This window comes from Lissotriton helveticus, chromosome 12, assembly GCF_964261635.1.
Source record: "Lissotriton helveticus chromosome 12, aLisHel1.1, whole genome shotgun sequence".
NCBI lineage: Eukaryota > Metazoa > Chordata > Amphibia > Caudata > Salamandridae > Lissotriton > Lissotriton helveticus.
In genome coordinates, this window is record NC_136073.1 from 767,827,843 (window position 1) to 767,844,787 (window position 16,945).

At 41.7% G+C, this 16,945-nt stretch overlaps 1 protein-coding gene across 3 annotated transcripts in view; it reads right to left on the bottom strand.

The window, feature by feature from the left end:
* Positions 1-16,945, bottom strand: part of LOC144799042 (sodium/potassium-transporting ATPase subunit alpha-2) — a 364,518-nt gene that overhangs the window by 44,898 nt on the left and 302,675 nt on the right. For all 3 annotated transcript variants that reach the window (XM_078670200.1, XM_078670201.1, XM_078670203.1), the window contains 3 exons: positions 11,969-12,105; positions 8,341-8,491; positions 265-433 (listed from right to left, as the gene is read on the bottom strand). In XM_078670200.1, the coding sequence (XP_078526326.1) occupies positions 265-433; positions 8,341-8,491; positions 11,969-12,105 (457 nt within the window). The remainder of the gene's footprint in view (positions 1-264; positions 434-8,340; positions 8,492-11,968; positions 12,106-16,945) is intronic.

A 16,945-nucleotide genomic window follows, 5' to 3' on the forward strand; every position in this document is an offset into this window, starting at 1 on the left:
TAGCTGCAAAGTGAGTCCACCTGAATGGTGGCTAGAATCTCCACCCAGCAAAATGTAATCCATGCACTAGGTCACCCCTTCTTCCATGACAAACAAAGCTATATGATAATGCTAAATACTTTGCCGAGACTTATTTTATATGACGGAGAACACACTCCATGAATTAAAACGCAGGCAACCAACTAAACTCATCTCTCTCCACTATCAAATACACACTGAGAATAATCAATTGTAAGGATTCAAGGAAAAAACAAAACTACTCACCTTCTTCTACCCCTGTTACAATGGAAGCAAAATTATCATCAAGCAGGATCATATCCGCAGCCTGCTTAGATACATCAGAGCCAGAAATGCCCATGGCCACACCAATATCGGCCTTCTTCAAAGCTGGAGAGTCATTGACACCATCACCTGTCACTGCAACAATGGCACCCTGGAAGTACATAATCATTTACAGATATATATTCTCACCATATGTGCATTACAATCTTTTTTTAGCTGTACATTACTATTTAAACGTTGTGTCACTTTGGAATAGTAATGTTCAAGGTTGTGCTCCTCTGAAAAGGTACTTAGGTATAACAACCTGAGCATTCAACCAGGGAACCCTCTAGGAATAGAAAATGTGATATTCGCGGATGTAGTTAGCAGCTGTTGAAAGCACCGGTCATGGGCAGAGAGCTGGGGAGGGTCATCAACAGGAGGCTGTGGTCAATGTGAAGTTCCATCAACCAACCTCTATTTTTTGTGTTAAAGGTTATTAGATGAGTCCTTAAGGGGTCACTGCAAAATACTTTTACAACTTTTCCATTGTGCCTTCATTATTCACTTGCTGAGTGTGTCACACAAGTCGCCGAGCATTGCAGCAGATATACCTAATTTCTCAAGTGGTTCTCAAACTCAGGATATGGTGGACCATGTATGTACAGCAGTAGATATATAGAGGTACAACACTGCTTGCAACACCAGGGTCCTTCATGGGTTCCCCTTCTTATTCGAAGGATAGAGTAGGCCTAGCGTTATGTGCGATGAGAGTACTGGTTGGGTATCTAACTCAAACTGGTATAATAATGTCATTGACCCTTGCTTATGAATACCTTGTCATTGTGTTTTCTTTGACACTGGCATCTGTGTAACTCTTTATTCTGTGTTAGATCAACCATCACTCATTTGACCTATTGACATCTTGGTTAAAGAAACTGTTAGAAGGCTAGGTCAGTTACATTTAGCAGTTTTTGTCCATCTTGAGGTCATGGCAAACAAAGAGAAGTTTTCAGAGTTCGAGTGTATCACACCAATAATCCTTATGAGTGCCTTACTCAGACACATCCCAGTGCAACATAGACATTCAGGGTTAACACCAAAAGAGATAATAAGTAGTTAATGAACAGATGAACACAACCTGTTCTCTTTCTTCAGGGCTGACATTCCATTACTTTTAAAATTCCTGTTAGGCTAATGCAAGGCATGTTGCTCTTTCTCTGCTCTGCAGTTTGTAAATGGGTGTTATGATGTATATAAGTGTTTTAAAACTGCTTTTAATTTAATACTATTAATTCAACTTTATATGATGGAAATTGTCAAATATTTAAAAATGTTTATTTAGAAGAAAGATAATATGTTTAAAAACAAACTCAACAACTTGTTGCTTAGTAGATAATATATCCAAACCAGTGAGTATGGGTTAAACGCATACTCAGGCGAAACTAGGGCCATATTGGGTTTCTTAGCACTAAGTCAAGGTGAAGAATTAGGGCTTGATTTAGAGGCTGACAGATGGAGCCGGGTCCGTCGGGATATGAAGGACATTAAGTTTGACATCCCAACAGTACTCTGTCCATGACATGGAACAGCATTAATTTCAGTGCCTTGAAAGGAACCGCCATCACAGCAGTTCCCTTAATGGTACAAAGGTTTGGTGGACAGCCACTGTCAGTATTAATGGCCATCCACCAAAATTGTAATTTTTTTGTTTTTTAGAAACAAACTCTCAAAGCAGGAGGTTGTTTCTGAAAAACAAAAAAACTAATGGCCTCAAGACCCATTTATGTAGTCACATTATAGGCCCAAATAGAAACACCACCATTTTACATGCTCGGGTTTTTAATTTGCCTTCTTTCTTAAAATGTGAAGACATTTGAAACACATTTGCTTGCATGCCTGTGCAGGATCATATTCTCCAAAACAGCACTGCTTACATTTCCACTTAATAGGAATTTTCATCCCAATACCTTGAACAGTTTGTACAAGGGCTAAGTTCACTATGCAAAATGTTGTTTATTGTTATTGTCCATTCAGTGAATGAGCTATCACAATAAGATCAACAATAGCAGCCTGCTGGGACCACGGCATGAAGTTTATTATATAAGCAGCACCAATTCCTTATTTAGTTAGAGGAGCATCTTGCTGGCTCAGACAGGTTACCACATGCCGAAATTCTAGCCCAGCAAATTCCCGTTTACCTCAGGACAGAGCGGTCAAAAAAGCCATCCATGCAGACCTGACTGACCAGGTCGCAGTGCCTAGTGAACGTGTGCAGTGATGCCCACGTTGCTACCAGACAAATGTCAAGGACTGGAATAACACATTTCAATGCTGTGGTCGCAGCTGTAGCTCTGGTGGAATGAGCTCTAAAGCCTTCAGGAGGCTGCTTCTTGGCCAAAGCATAGCACATTTTGATGCAGAGGATGATCCATTGCAAGACAGTCCTCTTCTGCACTGCATGACCTTTCTTTGATCCAATGCACCCCACGAAGAGTTGGTCATCCACCCTGAACCCTTTAGAGCGATCAAGGTAGAATGACAATGCTCTTTTTGGGTTCAGACAATGGAGTCGCTCCTCCTTTTTAGAGGGAGGTGGAGGAGCATAGAAAGAGGGCAAGGTGACAGATTGCCCCACATGGAATGGTGTTACAACATTCAGTAAGAAAGAGGCCCTAGTGCAAAGTACAAACTTATCGGGAAAGACGGTCAGGTAAGGAGGCTTGGATGCCAGAGCCTGCAATTCACTCACCCTCCTGGCAGACGTTATTGACACTAAAAAGTATGTTTTGATGGAAAGCAACCGGAGGGGGCAGTTGTGCAGAGGTTCGAATGGAGTGCACTTCAGGAAGGTGAGAAACAAATTAAGGTGACACTGAGGCATGACGAATGGGGAAGGGGGTAACATATGTAGAAGCCCCTTAAGAAATCTGTTCACAATAGGAGATTTAAATAAAGGAGGTTGGACGCCTCAAGAAGGCAGACAAGGCTGAAAGGTACCCTTTAAGATTGCCCTGAGCAGAGCCCTGCTGGGCAAGGGTCAAAATAAAGAAAGGGACTTGGGAAAGGGAAGCAGAAAGAGGATCAATAGAACATTCTGCACAATATTTTACAAACCTCTGCTACCGACAGGCGAACACAGTCTTGGTAGAAGGGCGCCTGGCTGCCAAATCACATCATAGACTTTGGGAGGAAGGTTGAATTCTGTCAATTGCTGCCATTCAATTTCCATTCCACGCAAGAAGGCGTAGTGTGGACAGGTTTGGGTGGAGGACCCTCCCCTGATACTTTTGCACAGATCCTCCTGAAGGGACAGCCTGAACAGAGGGTCGATGCTCAGTTGCAGAAGCTCGGGATACCAGACTCTCCATGGCCAGTCTGGAGCCACAATAACGACTTGTGTCCGGTCGCTCCTGATCTTCTTGAGCACTCTGGACAGGAGTGGTATTGGCAAAAAGGTGTACAGGGGGCCTGAGTCTCACTCAAAAAAGAAAAGCATCACCGGATGAGTGCCGCCTTGGAAACTCCAGTACGCAAAATTGCTGACATTGGACATTCTCAACAGACACAAACAGATCAAACTAAGGTGCTCCCCACTTCTGAAAGAGAGCTCCCGCCACCTAAGGATGGAGATGCCATTTGTGATTCACTAGGCATCGACGGCTGAGTTTATTCACCCTGGTGATCAGAGAACCTGCTAGGTGTTGAACCACCAGGGATATGCCCTGCTGTTCGAGCCATGCTTAAAGATGTAGGGCCTCCTGACAAAGGGTCCAGGGCCCCATACCGTCCTGTTTGTTGAAGGACCACATGGCGGTGGTATTGTCTCTGAACACCTGAACCAGATTTTCCTTGATGGAAGGGAGAAAAGATTTCAATTCCAAAGGAATCACTCGAAGCTCCAGCAAGTTGATGTACGTCCAGATTCCTCCGGAGTCCAGAGTTTTCTGATCTCCACCTCTCCCAGAATGGCTGCCCATTCCAGGAGTGATGCATCTGGTTGGGGAAGGGAGAGGGACCTGCCTCTGACCCAATTGTGGTCGGTCATCCACCACTGTAGACCCTGTGTAGTCCCCTTCGAGATCTGGACTACGTCAGGAGAGTCCCCTGATGCTGCGCCCACTGGAACTTCAGGTCCCACTGCAGACACTGCATATGTCATCTGGCATGTCTCACCAGCAGGATGCGGGAGGCCATGAGGCCCAGCAGCCTCAGAGTCATCCTCACCTGAAATATTGGTATCATAGCCTGAATATACTGGACTCACCATTCAGGAGGATAGGCCCTAAACTGCACTGTGTCCAGAACAGCAAGATGAAAGGGAGCATCTGAGAGGGAGGCAGGTGTGACTTTCCCACGTTGATAGTGAAACCCAGCAAAAGCGGAGGTTCGCCGTAGTCTGGAGGTGGGATATGACAGTCTGGGGCAAGCTCTCCTTCAACAGCCAGTCGTGGAGATGGGGGATAATCAGCACTTCTGATTTGGCAAGAGGAGCTGCAACCACCGCCATCACCTTGGTGAACACCTGAGGGGTGCTGGTAAGGCCAAAGGGGAGCACTGGGAACTGAAAGTGCTTGTGGCCTACTGTGAACCACAAGTAACACCGATGGGCAGGCAGGACAGGAATGTGAAAAGCGAGGCCGAAGGACTTGCCAGTAGCCCTTAAAGCGCTCCAGAGCCATGTCTGCTTGGTCTCCGAAGAGACGGTGCCATCAAAGGGCATGTTCATAAGGGAAGCCTGGGCATCCCTAGAAAAGGCAGAAGTTTTGAGCCAGGCATGGTGTCGAACGGCCACCGCTGATGCCATATTTCTACCCTGTGAGTCAGTGGTGTCAAACCATCAATGAGTAGTGAACTTTGCGGCATCACTCCCATCTGATACCACTTGGGAGTGAATGAACCGGACCTCCCCCAGGACCTGTGGCAGCATCTAAGCAACCATTTCCCACAAGGAATGGGTATAACAGCCCAATAGGTATGCAGTGTTCATTGACCGTAATGCAAGGGTAAGGTGGTTGGTAAGGAATTATGGGTTGCCTGGAGTAGGGCGATGATGGCGGGTAACTGTCTGATTCACAGTGCCCCCCATTCTGGGTTTGGACCAGGTTCCCAGAAGGACATCAGTCAAGGTTTCGTCGGAAGGCATGATGAGTTTCGAGGAGGATACACCCAGCTGCAGGACCTCTGTAAAGATTTTCATCTTGACTTTCGCAGAGCTGAAGTCCAAGGACCTTGGCTGCTCTTCTCACCACCATAGCATATGAAGCTCCCTACTCCATTGACAAGGTAGGGGGAGAAAGCATGCCACGATCTGTGAAGGTATCCAGGCCACTGGCCTCACTCAATTCTTCATAGCAGTCCATTTCATGCTAAGGCTGGTCTGTAAAGGGTCAGCGACCCCTACCAATCATTTTCCATTCCTAGCCCCTCAAATGAAGGCTGAAGAATTGACCTAGGAACCAAGGGTGTCGTCAGCACCAGAATCGGCGCCAATAGGAGCCAATCTGGGTCGCTGGGAATGAGAATGGAGTTGGCGGCACCAGATGTCTCGGCGCAAGAGCCAGCGCTGGGGATGGTGGCAGGGGAATGACCAGCACTGGAGACTCTTACGTCACGTCGGCCAACAGACGAGATGTTTTTTTTTAAAAACAATTATTATTATTTTCTCAACAATCAGTTACAAAATACTACTGCATCCGCTTTCAGTTACCGCAACCCCCTTTACGGATCCTTAGTCACCCGTTCGTATTCCACCCTCATTGTACATGGCATCATTCAACAGTATATTTTGCAACCCCCTATTAATCCTACTGGTTACCCTTCCCACCCCCTCCCTCTCCCAACAGACGGGGAGATGTTGAAGCACGTTTGAACTTCTTGTGATTCTTATGCCTCTTACCTGATCGACCCAATAACTTTGAATGGGAGGACGAGGTCTTATGACTCATGGAGCAGTGCAGGGATCTGCTGGGACCGGAAATGAGACCTCTGGGGCGAACGGTAAAGAGTTGAACTCCGGGCCACAAGCAACTTTAGGGACTGCTCCCTCAAGGCCTTCAGAGCCATGGCTTGGCAGCCGGAGCACAACCTCAAGTCGTGGTAACTCTCCAGGCACCAGAGACAAACTAAGTGTGGATCCGTCACAGCGTGATGGCAGGCATTGCATGGTTTGAATCCAGAAGTCTTCTTTGAGGAAAAACCTAAACACCAAAACCTTTTAACAAAATGTTGAAAAAAAGCCTGTCAAAAGTGACAGAGGATAGCCATCTTCACAGATCTGTGCTCGCTGGAGCGAAAAGAAAGAAACTGACATCAGCCGCCTAGGTGGCGCCTATATAGGTGACATGGATGCCACTTCCAGCACGGACGACACCACACGGAGCCGGCCAATGCCACCTACTAGTGTGATGGGTATTGCTTGGGCAGAAGTCTTCCGGATCCAGCCTGAAGCCTGGGATATTCTAAGGTAAGGAGTCTGCATCTAGCTTTCCGTATCATATTCATTGTTCATGATTTCAAAGAAAAGGAAGAAAAATAAATGAATATTTGAAAATAAGCAGTCAATAAATTACATGGTTTAAGAAACAAGGTAAGAATAGAAGCCTTGTCAGCGGGTAGTGGTAGAGAGAGTGAGAAAGAGAGAGGAAGGCACAGTTGTGCTCATGGGATACCACATGTAAGTGGACAAGAGGAACAATGCAATTGGCACAAAAGCTATATGAGAGCAATTTTGAAGGTAAGATATAACACGGAAAAAGCATTGTGTTAATAAGAGCAGAGAGATCAACCATGTCCAAAGCCATGGATCAGTTAGGAAGAAAATGAAATATGAAACTGTTAGAATAACATAAGCTGGTTGGACAATCAATTTCGGTAAAGCACACTTCACCGTAACATGACTGAAGAGGAAAAAGAAGAGAAAGGTAGAGGTGAGGATGAATGATTTGTTCCAAAAGTCTGGTGAGAGAACAGGGTAGAGCTGAAAGGAGGCGATTACAAGGCGCAGAAGAGCCGAAACAAGCTTTCTAGAGTAAACCATGGCATATTTTAAAGAGAGGGAAAGTTTACCATTATATCAGTAGAACAATAGCAAATGTACACGTTTGTTGAAAGCAAATGAGAAAACAGAAGTAATCAGTAGAGAGGCAGTAGGATTTGCGACACAAGCAAAAGCGAGCTTCTCAATTCTAAAAAAGTGAAACCAATAATTATCCAAATTCCTTATGAGTCATTAGAGGTGAGGAGATAATCCTTGGATGGCAGTTCATTTGCCAGTCCCAATTCTCCATTATACATCTTGCATAGGATTGTTTCACAAAATTTTGGGGACAAAAATTTCATGGTGATACAATATTGAGGCCTACATATCTAGGACCAAAATATTGTGAAGATATTATTGGTAAGGTAGAATTCCTATTCTTAACTCCACTTTACACACTTTTTAGATATCTACTGTCTGTGTGAAGTTATATATTCTTACCTTCACAATATTATAGTAAAACTATACTTATCTATATATTCTTATCTTCATGATATTTTGGTTCTATATGTTTAGCCCTCCAAATTTTAGGCCATGATATTTTGTAGTAAATATTAAGGTGGAATACCCTGGATGGTAGCAACTTGCCAGAGTTTTATCCTCTTATAGACATGCTAGCTTGCCAAAGATCGTTATTTTACATTTTTGTAAATTTCCTGGTTTGACTATGCACATATTAATTAGTGCTTGTGAATGCTGGCGCAAAGGGGGACTGGTGCTTCGAAAATTTATTTTGCATTTGACCTTGACCCAGAGCAACAAAATGAAACGAAGGAAGGAAGAAAGAAGGAGGGAGAGAAATATAGGACACCAGAGAAAGAACCCACAAGAGTGAGATAAAGAGAAAAGAAGTGTATGGCAGCAAAAGAAAGATGGAGGAGGTGGAATCAATTTAATGGTTTTCAGAATCCCTAGCATTTGGGAGCAAGCATTAAGAAAAACTTTGGGGACTCTTCAGTTATGTTTATTTTCTATACAAAGTAATCACTGCATTATTGGCTTGCTTTGTTGTATTACAAGGGTCGTTAGTCACACCATACCTGTCTCTGACACCCCTCAACAATAATAAGCTTCTGCTGTGGGGAAGTGCGGGCAAACACAATTTCAGTGTGATACTTCAGGATGTCGTCCAGGTGCTCTGTAGTTATGTCTTTTAGGTCTGAACCATGAACTACACAGGCTTTGGCTTCCCTGTTGGAGAAAACAAAGACAAAGGCATTTAGTTGTACCACAAAATCTGCTCCATAAATACCTGTATTCTGTCAATCTCTACATCAAACTCAACCTAGACACCATATGTAAAGTACAAACAACTAGAACGGCTAGTGATGGTTTTGTCGATTGCACTTCTTTTGTCATGTGCTACTGTATTTGTAGATACGACTCTTCTTAATATGGTGCTATATGGCACAAATCCATCATACTACCATAAATGCATACTACACTTTGGCAAAAACCCCTGTGCTGATATGAGAGATCAAAGTACCCAAGCACTCCCAATAACAATCAACATAGAGTGTTTCCACCCTTCCTATTATTTCATGGTTTCCACAGTTAGAAAGCTGTTTTTCCTGACTCGAATACAAGCTTCACCCAACAAACATCTGGCTCTTGTCGTCTAACTGTGGGAACTATGAAATAATATGAAGGGTGGAGCACTCTATGTTGATTGTTATTGGCAGTGCTCGGGTACTTCGATTTCTCACCATATGTAAAAGTTCATCTTCTTTTATTTTATTGCACTAATCAATGTCCTTCTTACCCAGTGGTTAATTCATAAAACGAATAAATGCCAGGGCCTAAGGTATTTCACACAAGGTCACTGCAGCCTACACCACCCACTGCCCCTGCCAATGCTTCCAAATGCCATTGCCAGTTCAATGATAGGTCCTTTCCACATCTCCCAAAACTTTAAGAATTAATTGGATGAGATTGCATTATATTTTGTTACAAATTGTATTGAATTGTTAAATATGTTCCTCATGTGCTCTCCTTAAAAACAGGCAGCCAGAGGAACTTGGTGGTGGACTCTCTTAAATAAGTGCCTGTGCATGACCCGTTGAAAACTGGCTGAAGTTAAGCACTGTTACATACCCATGATTGAAAGTAGTGGCCAACTATTTTATTATTGATAAGTCAATATTACAACAAAACAGCTTTGTTAACGGGGGGTTAGATCCTGGATTGAAACCGTGATATGGTAGCAATACCTTCAAACCACTTTTGAGGGGCAGAAACACTAATGTACTCAAAGTTCTTATTTCTTTCTTAATGTATTTGTAATAATGATAGGGCATCGTGTGCTTTGAGATACTCAATAGCATTTCAGGGCTACACAAAGGGAAACTGCTCCATAATACTATTTGCACTAAAGATTTATTTAATTACCACACTTTTCTACCAATTTCACCAAACTGTAAATGAGATATAGACATAAATATGAAGTTAAACAAGTGAATTTTTGAACATGTGTGTATGTATGTATGTATGTATGTATATATATATATATATATATATATATATATATATATATATATATATATATATATATATATATATATATATATACATACATACATATATATATATATATATATATATATATTTATATATATATATCGCTACACAATCCAACCTATCCAGGTCAAGGAAAAAAAAGAAAAATATATATATATATATAAATATATATATATATATATTTATGTATATATATAAAGGCACCCTGCTGCTTGCAGGACTCACAAGACTGAGGAATCAGTATTCCCGAAGACCACCGGCAGTCATGAGATGTACGGTGAGCGGACAGAGATATTTATGCTCCAATGGGCGCCCAGTCTCGCATTTGACTGCCCCCACTCCCTGTCTTCACCATGGCGAATGGTAGCTGCAGCATACACGGGGACCAAGGCGGACGCTGTTATTTCATAGGATCCTTGGGCTTCCCAACTTACCTGGAGCCTGCACCGATCCGACGATCTTTCTTACTCCCTCATGAGAACCGACCCCAGCAACGCCGACACAGTGCCTGCTGGGAATTGAAGTCCGACTTACCTGGCACAAACTTCTATTGGTCAGTCGACAGCTGCAGAGGGAGGAGACTGTGGTGCGGGCGGGTATTTTACACAGGCTAAGTGCAACAGGGAGGTACTCTTTACAGCGTTGGGCGCTGAGGAAGGCTATCCATGCCGAAATGAATCCGCCGCCGCTGGGACTTCTGCAATAAACCTGTGTCCTGCTCTGAACCCCCCAAGTGGCCTCTGATCTTTTCTTTGGAGAGATTTTCCGTCATATATATATATATATATATATATATATGTATATATATATATATATATATATATATATATATGAATATTGACAGAGAGAGAGAATTGTATTGATTTACTGTATAATGCCCTGTACAGGATAGACCTTTACGTTGTGCTAAAGCTTAATGTGCTTTAGTCAGCCAGCACTGTCTAAGACACTCTGCATCTCTGAAAACACTAAGGGTCAGATGCACTAACATTTGGAATAACCATTTCCTAATTGCGACGATTTCCTAATTGCGCTTCTCTCCAAATCGCAATTAGGAAATCGGTATTCATAATGTATGAAACTCTTTTGAGTTTCATTAGCGATTCCTAGTGGGTTGCAAGTAGACTTACCTCACGCATATTAAAATGGTAAGTCACAATTTGCGACTCATTAGGAATCGCACCCATCAGAAGGATGGTGACATCCTGAGGTCAGCGGACCACCATGTCTATGATTGCTTTTTAATAAAGCAATCTGTTTTTTTAAAATGCAGCCCATTTTGCTTAAAGGAAAATGGGATGCGTTCAAAAAGAAAAAATTAACTTTTCATTTTTTAAGAGTAGGCAGTGGTCTATGGAAACACTGAGTGCTCTTAAAAATATTTGTTTTCCATTCTCAGAGGGGAAGGGGTCCCATAGGGACTCATTCCCATTTGCGAATAAGTTACTGCCTCCTTCAAGGAGTTGGTAAACTATGAATGTTTTGCAATTGTAATTTGGTCGCAAAACACTCATACATCCCCTTCAGTTTCCCTATCTACCTAAACACCCCCCATCCAAACACTGAATCGCAAATTGTGTCTCCACTAAGAGGGCTCAGTGGGGGTCTAAACTAACAAGCTTGGGTGACTCATTTTGCATGAAAGTAATCAGCATGATGTTTAAACAACTTTTAAAGAGGAAAGTTAATGAGCACCTTCAACAATTCCATTTGCCTGCAGAAAATGAGAGCATTAATGGGTAAATTATTTTATTCTTCACACTCTCTTTATATATGTCCTAGCTAAGAGTTCTCCCTTTATTGGAAGCAGTTGTGACAAATGAATAATATCACATAATCTTAATACCATTTTCTAGATCCAAACATATCAATCGATTACAGTTTTCTTTGAAAGAATGGTTGTGCTTGAACAGCAATTGGAAGAAAAAACAGAGATGTATCTCTTTTGGAGACAAGCATTTTTTGCAAAGAGCATGGACTACGATTAACATCTTTTTAAAATGTTGCATGTGTTAATAATAGTCTCACGGCGTTAGGTCACAAATCATATTTTCTGTGCTCCCCCTGGTTTCCATCTAGAAGAGAAAGGGCATATGGTCCAAGGCAACTTAAAGAAAAAAAGGCAAGACTCTGAGTAGAAAATGTCCATACCTGGGATTAACCTGGTTGACAGGAATGTTTAAACGAGCAGCAATGTCTTCCACAGTTTCATTCCCTTCGGAAATAATGCCCACACCCTTGGCAATAGCTTTGGCTGTGATTGGGTGATCACCAGTTACCATGATAACCTGCACATAAATAAAATAGAATATTAATGCAACTAGATGCTGTTCAGACATCTAAAGGCAATTGAACTATTATTCTTCAGTGATGCATGATAGGTATCGCTAGATATAGTCAGTTGCTCATAGGAGTTGATTGTTTAATAAAAAGTATACAATTTGTCTGAATGTTTTTGCACAGAGCACACTAAGAATTGAATAACCACTAGGTACTTCATTTTGGATTGAGAGTATAGTGCTTTGCTATGTGTTGGTTTGAAAGCACTGAATATGCAATAGATATCTGAGCTTCTTACTCTATACACAACTGTGGATCATGCTAGCTCAATCAAGTGAAAAGGTATTTCATGCTCATTCAATTGGGGGCCTCGCTTGTGAGTGAACTACATTACTGACTGAGAAAGGGCAAGCGAATAACCAAACACCAGTCTACATTACTTTGTCATATCATAAATATCTAAATAACAAAAAGTAAAAAAACATTACTTCAAATGCTAAAGATTTACCATTTTAAAATGTAACTACAGTACTCCAACCAATACATCACAATGTAGCAACCTACTCCGCAACTCCAATAAGTTATTCTTCAAATAAGCTGGTGATTCCTTCTTTTACTGGTAATTTGTCTTTACAACTACAATATGCAGCCTAGTGACACAATATATTTTGAAGAATGTTGTCATCTGTACAAATAAAATGGGTTAACTGCTCTTTTTTCAGTTTTCGGACTGTAGATGAGGTGTAACACAGAGGCAAAACCACACAATACAAAAACATACAAACCCACAGCAAAACATCGCATGAGTTCAACAACACAATAAAAGAACAACCAAACATTATAAATCAAAAGAAAATACAGCACAATTTGTAACCCTAACAAATCAGAACACACCACCCCCACAGCACTACAAAACACAACCCAACAAAACAATCACCACAACAAAACAATGCAAAAACCAAATCACAACTCAATAATAGTGAGCATAAATGTAACAACAGAACAACAATACTCATCTAAAACACAGATGATGACAGAAAAAAATACCAACAGCACAACACGATTGCACTATACAACAAAATACCATAGCATATCAACACTAGAGCAATGTATTACAAAACACAATCCAACGCAATATTCCAGCACAACAATGCCACAGTTTTTTTTTATTTTGTTCACTTTTGTGCCTTTTGATGTTTTTACTTTTGGGAGTGTTTTTCTGTTGACATTGTATTGTATTTTGGTTTGTGTGTTGATTTTGTGTGCTATGGTTATGCTCTGTTGTATTTTGCTATTGTGGTGAGCTGATTATCTCCTGCTTTTTTATGTTGTATTTGTGCCATGTCAAGTTCAGTTATGTTATTGTATCAACATTGTTGTGTATGTCCTGGTGTATTACAGTTGTGGTATGTTGTTTTATTCTATGATGTATTGTTTTGTGTTGCACTGTGATTTCCTTTTCTTTTTTGCATTCTTGTGATTATGTGGTTGATTGGCTTATGTTGTTGTTGTTTTGTTTTGCAGTGTTCTGCTGTGTTTTATAGATTTATGCCGGCGGTGCATTGTGCTGTTGTTGAATGGGACACTCAGTACATTGTCATTGTGCTATTATGTTGTGTTATGTTCTGTTCTGCTGTGGTTGTTTGCTAAGTTCCTTTTTTTTGCTCTCCCATGTTTGTTGTATTGTGTTTTAATTATATTTCTGCTATTGTTGTTTTCTTTTGTGATCTTTTGTTGTTGTATAGTTTACTTTACTGATGCCAATAAATGCTTCAACATTTACATCCCTCCAAAACAACTAATACACACAACTACAACTCTACCGGGTTTCATGTCCCTAATCAATCTACTACCAAGTTATAGAGTCGACAATGCCTTACAATAGCATCTTCCAAAATAACTTTCTAATCCAGTACCAGATCACAGATCCGTTGTCTCATAATGTTAACTTACTTAACACTTTCTGGAGGGCTCCCTGAGAGATCTGTTGCATACTGACTTATTTGAGCGGAAGGGGTCATATAAGTCCTTTGATAAAACCATTTTCTCATGCCTTGCAACTTTTATGGCTCTCAGGCAGCCTTCATGAGCTGGTTTTGATGTCAATTACTTTCAAAACTGAAAACCTTAGTTCCCATGTTAATATGAAACTTGATAAAGACTACTGCGCTCTGTTATGATGTAAGTGCATTTGCATGTGTTCTATTTTGGATGTTTCTTTGTAGATTGAGGTGAAGGGAATTCCAAGAGTGTCATTTGCATCTGGCACCTTGGAGAGGACTGACGCCAGGTTGTGTTACCAATGAAGCCTGTTTAAGAATTACTCTGTCTGGTTTACTGATGTATCTTTCCACTGCAACATTTTGGCAATGACTTGGAGTTAAGGCGAGTAGATGAAGACACAACCTGGACGGTCCTGCTGCTGTTTGTGCTGCTACTGCAAGGAGCTAGACAGGTGTAGCATTTGAGCAGCTACTACCGTGGTGATGGGTTTGTTTTAATCATCACCACCGACCATCACTATTGGGGCAATGAGTATGGACGACCCTTGGCGTGTACTTTGAGAAAGGTTAAGCTACAATGTATATTCAAATCGCTCACAGTGGAGGCGGTCTCTCAAGTGCTTTCACATTGGCAGAAGACCTTGTCTGGGGGGGCAACGGCGATTCCAAGGCCCACGAAGTGAGGAGAGGAGTGAGTCACTGAAGAAGAATGTAGTGCCACAGAATAAGTGCATCCTGGTACACAGTGGGCATGTCACCGAAACACAGCGCATCTCACGTTGCGTGATGTCATTTTATGCCGGGCAGGACATTATGTGGTGAAATTGGAGAAACGCAGACATTTTGACGCACGTGTCAAATGAGGAAGGAGATGTTGAGGACACCGATAAAGCTTGAAGCGCTGTGCAGGCACTATTTACAGTGATTTCAATATCTTTTCAACAGCGCACGCAGGGATTTGCATCATGGGAGGAAGCGGTTATCGGCCACAGACAAAATTTGGAGAGTTGTGCTGGCACTATTAATGATGATATACACAGCTGAAGTACTTTAAGAGCACACATTTAAAATATTGTGCTGCCAAGTAAGCAGTGATCTGCACCCCTGAAAGTTTATTTGGAATACTTTTGTACTTATGTTACACAGTTGTGTCTTTGGGCGGTTGATTACTGCATTTTGGGATCCATTATTTCTCAGCCTTCTCCAAGTTTGAAGGAATTTCTGGTTCAAATTCCGTCCTAGTACTTGGATGTGAGCATAATGTGGGGATGGCTGCTCAAAGTAACATTATAACTCTGCCATTCTTTTTATTTTAACTGAGGCCTCTGGGAATACTTTGGGAAGATTGGATTTAAATGTTGGAGAAATATATCACAGTATTGGATGGCCAGGATTTCTCGCCGTCAAGGAAGAAGACATTATTGTTGAGTGCATAAGGTAATGAGGGTCAAAGGGTTTTGAAGTATTTGCCTGTGGCCTTGAGTCTCAATAGCCAGCCCATTGCTGATGCGTGTACGGAGGAAATTAAACAGCTTGAAACTACGTTCACAAAAGAACTCAATTTAGTCATGCTTTGGTATAAATTTTACACACAGCCTCAGGTAGAACATGAATCAATTTATGAATTTGTAGCGAGGTTCAGAGAGCTTTATATCAAGTGTTGCTTTGGTGTTATGACAGATGAGTTGATTCATGCCCAGCTCATTGTTCATTGTAAAGACAAGAAAATCCAGGAGACGCTATAGGCAGTAAAAGATCCATCCCTTAAGAAGGTGATAGAAATGGCAAAAGTTATTAAGGATTCTCAAAGATGTATGAAGAAGCTACATAAATAAAGGGGTGATGTTTCCATTACAAAAGAGGAAAATAAAAACAGTGAAGGGGATGTTTGTGTTGTGAAAAAAAGAAGGGAGGTGGGCAACAGCGCCCACCGTTAAAGGCAAAGTGAAAGAATGCAATCGGTCTGGCAGTATCATACCTTAGACTCAAATGGTGTTTTGCTGTCAATAATGAATGTAGGAGATTTGTCCGCAGAGGTCATTATATAATCCACATTTGTAAAGCGCACAATCACCCGTAAGGGTCTCTAGGCGCTGGGGGGCCGTCGGGAAGATTAAGCAAGCTATTGCCCAGAGTCACATGGTGCTGGGCTAACCTGCCGCCGGAACCGGGTGGGAGTTATAGAGGAAGCAAGTGATATCAATTATGGTGACAGAGCTCTAGTTGTTGATGATAGCACAGAGAGAGAGAGAATGTATGCATCTGTTCATGTAATAAGAGGAGAATGTCAAAACCTGTAGCTAAGTTTAGAGTGTGTGAGAGGGAGGTAGCACGTATGGTTGAACCAGGATCAAGGTATAATATCATTCATAAGAAGTTGTTCAGGGCACAGTGGGATGATGTGAAATTGTTTCCTAGAGACATCAAACCTGGAGTGTATCAGGGGGGACTCACTGATATTGTGGGATACGTGGAGGAAAAGATACAAAATGGAACGCGATGCTCGAAAGACAAAGTGTTTGTTTCAGTGGAGGGTCCTCCAATTTGAGGGTGAATGCATCAGTTTGGTCTCAAAATAATAAGCAATCCTAGAGCAACTAACCAGATAATGATTGTGGAGGAAGTACATTTGAGAGATGTGCTAGATGGTGCAGAGAAGGTGTTTGGAAAATCCCTTGGATGTTTGAAGGGGTATGTGCATAACATCATGTTGAAGGAGGACGCTGAACCTGTGCAGCATAAACTCATGAAGGTACCACTTTCTGTGAGAGATGGTGTCAAAGAATTGTTGCATGAGTCGCTTAAAGAAGGCATTATGGAACCAGTAGAGGTTTCACAATGAAAA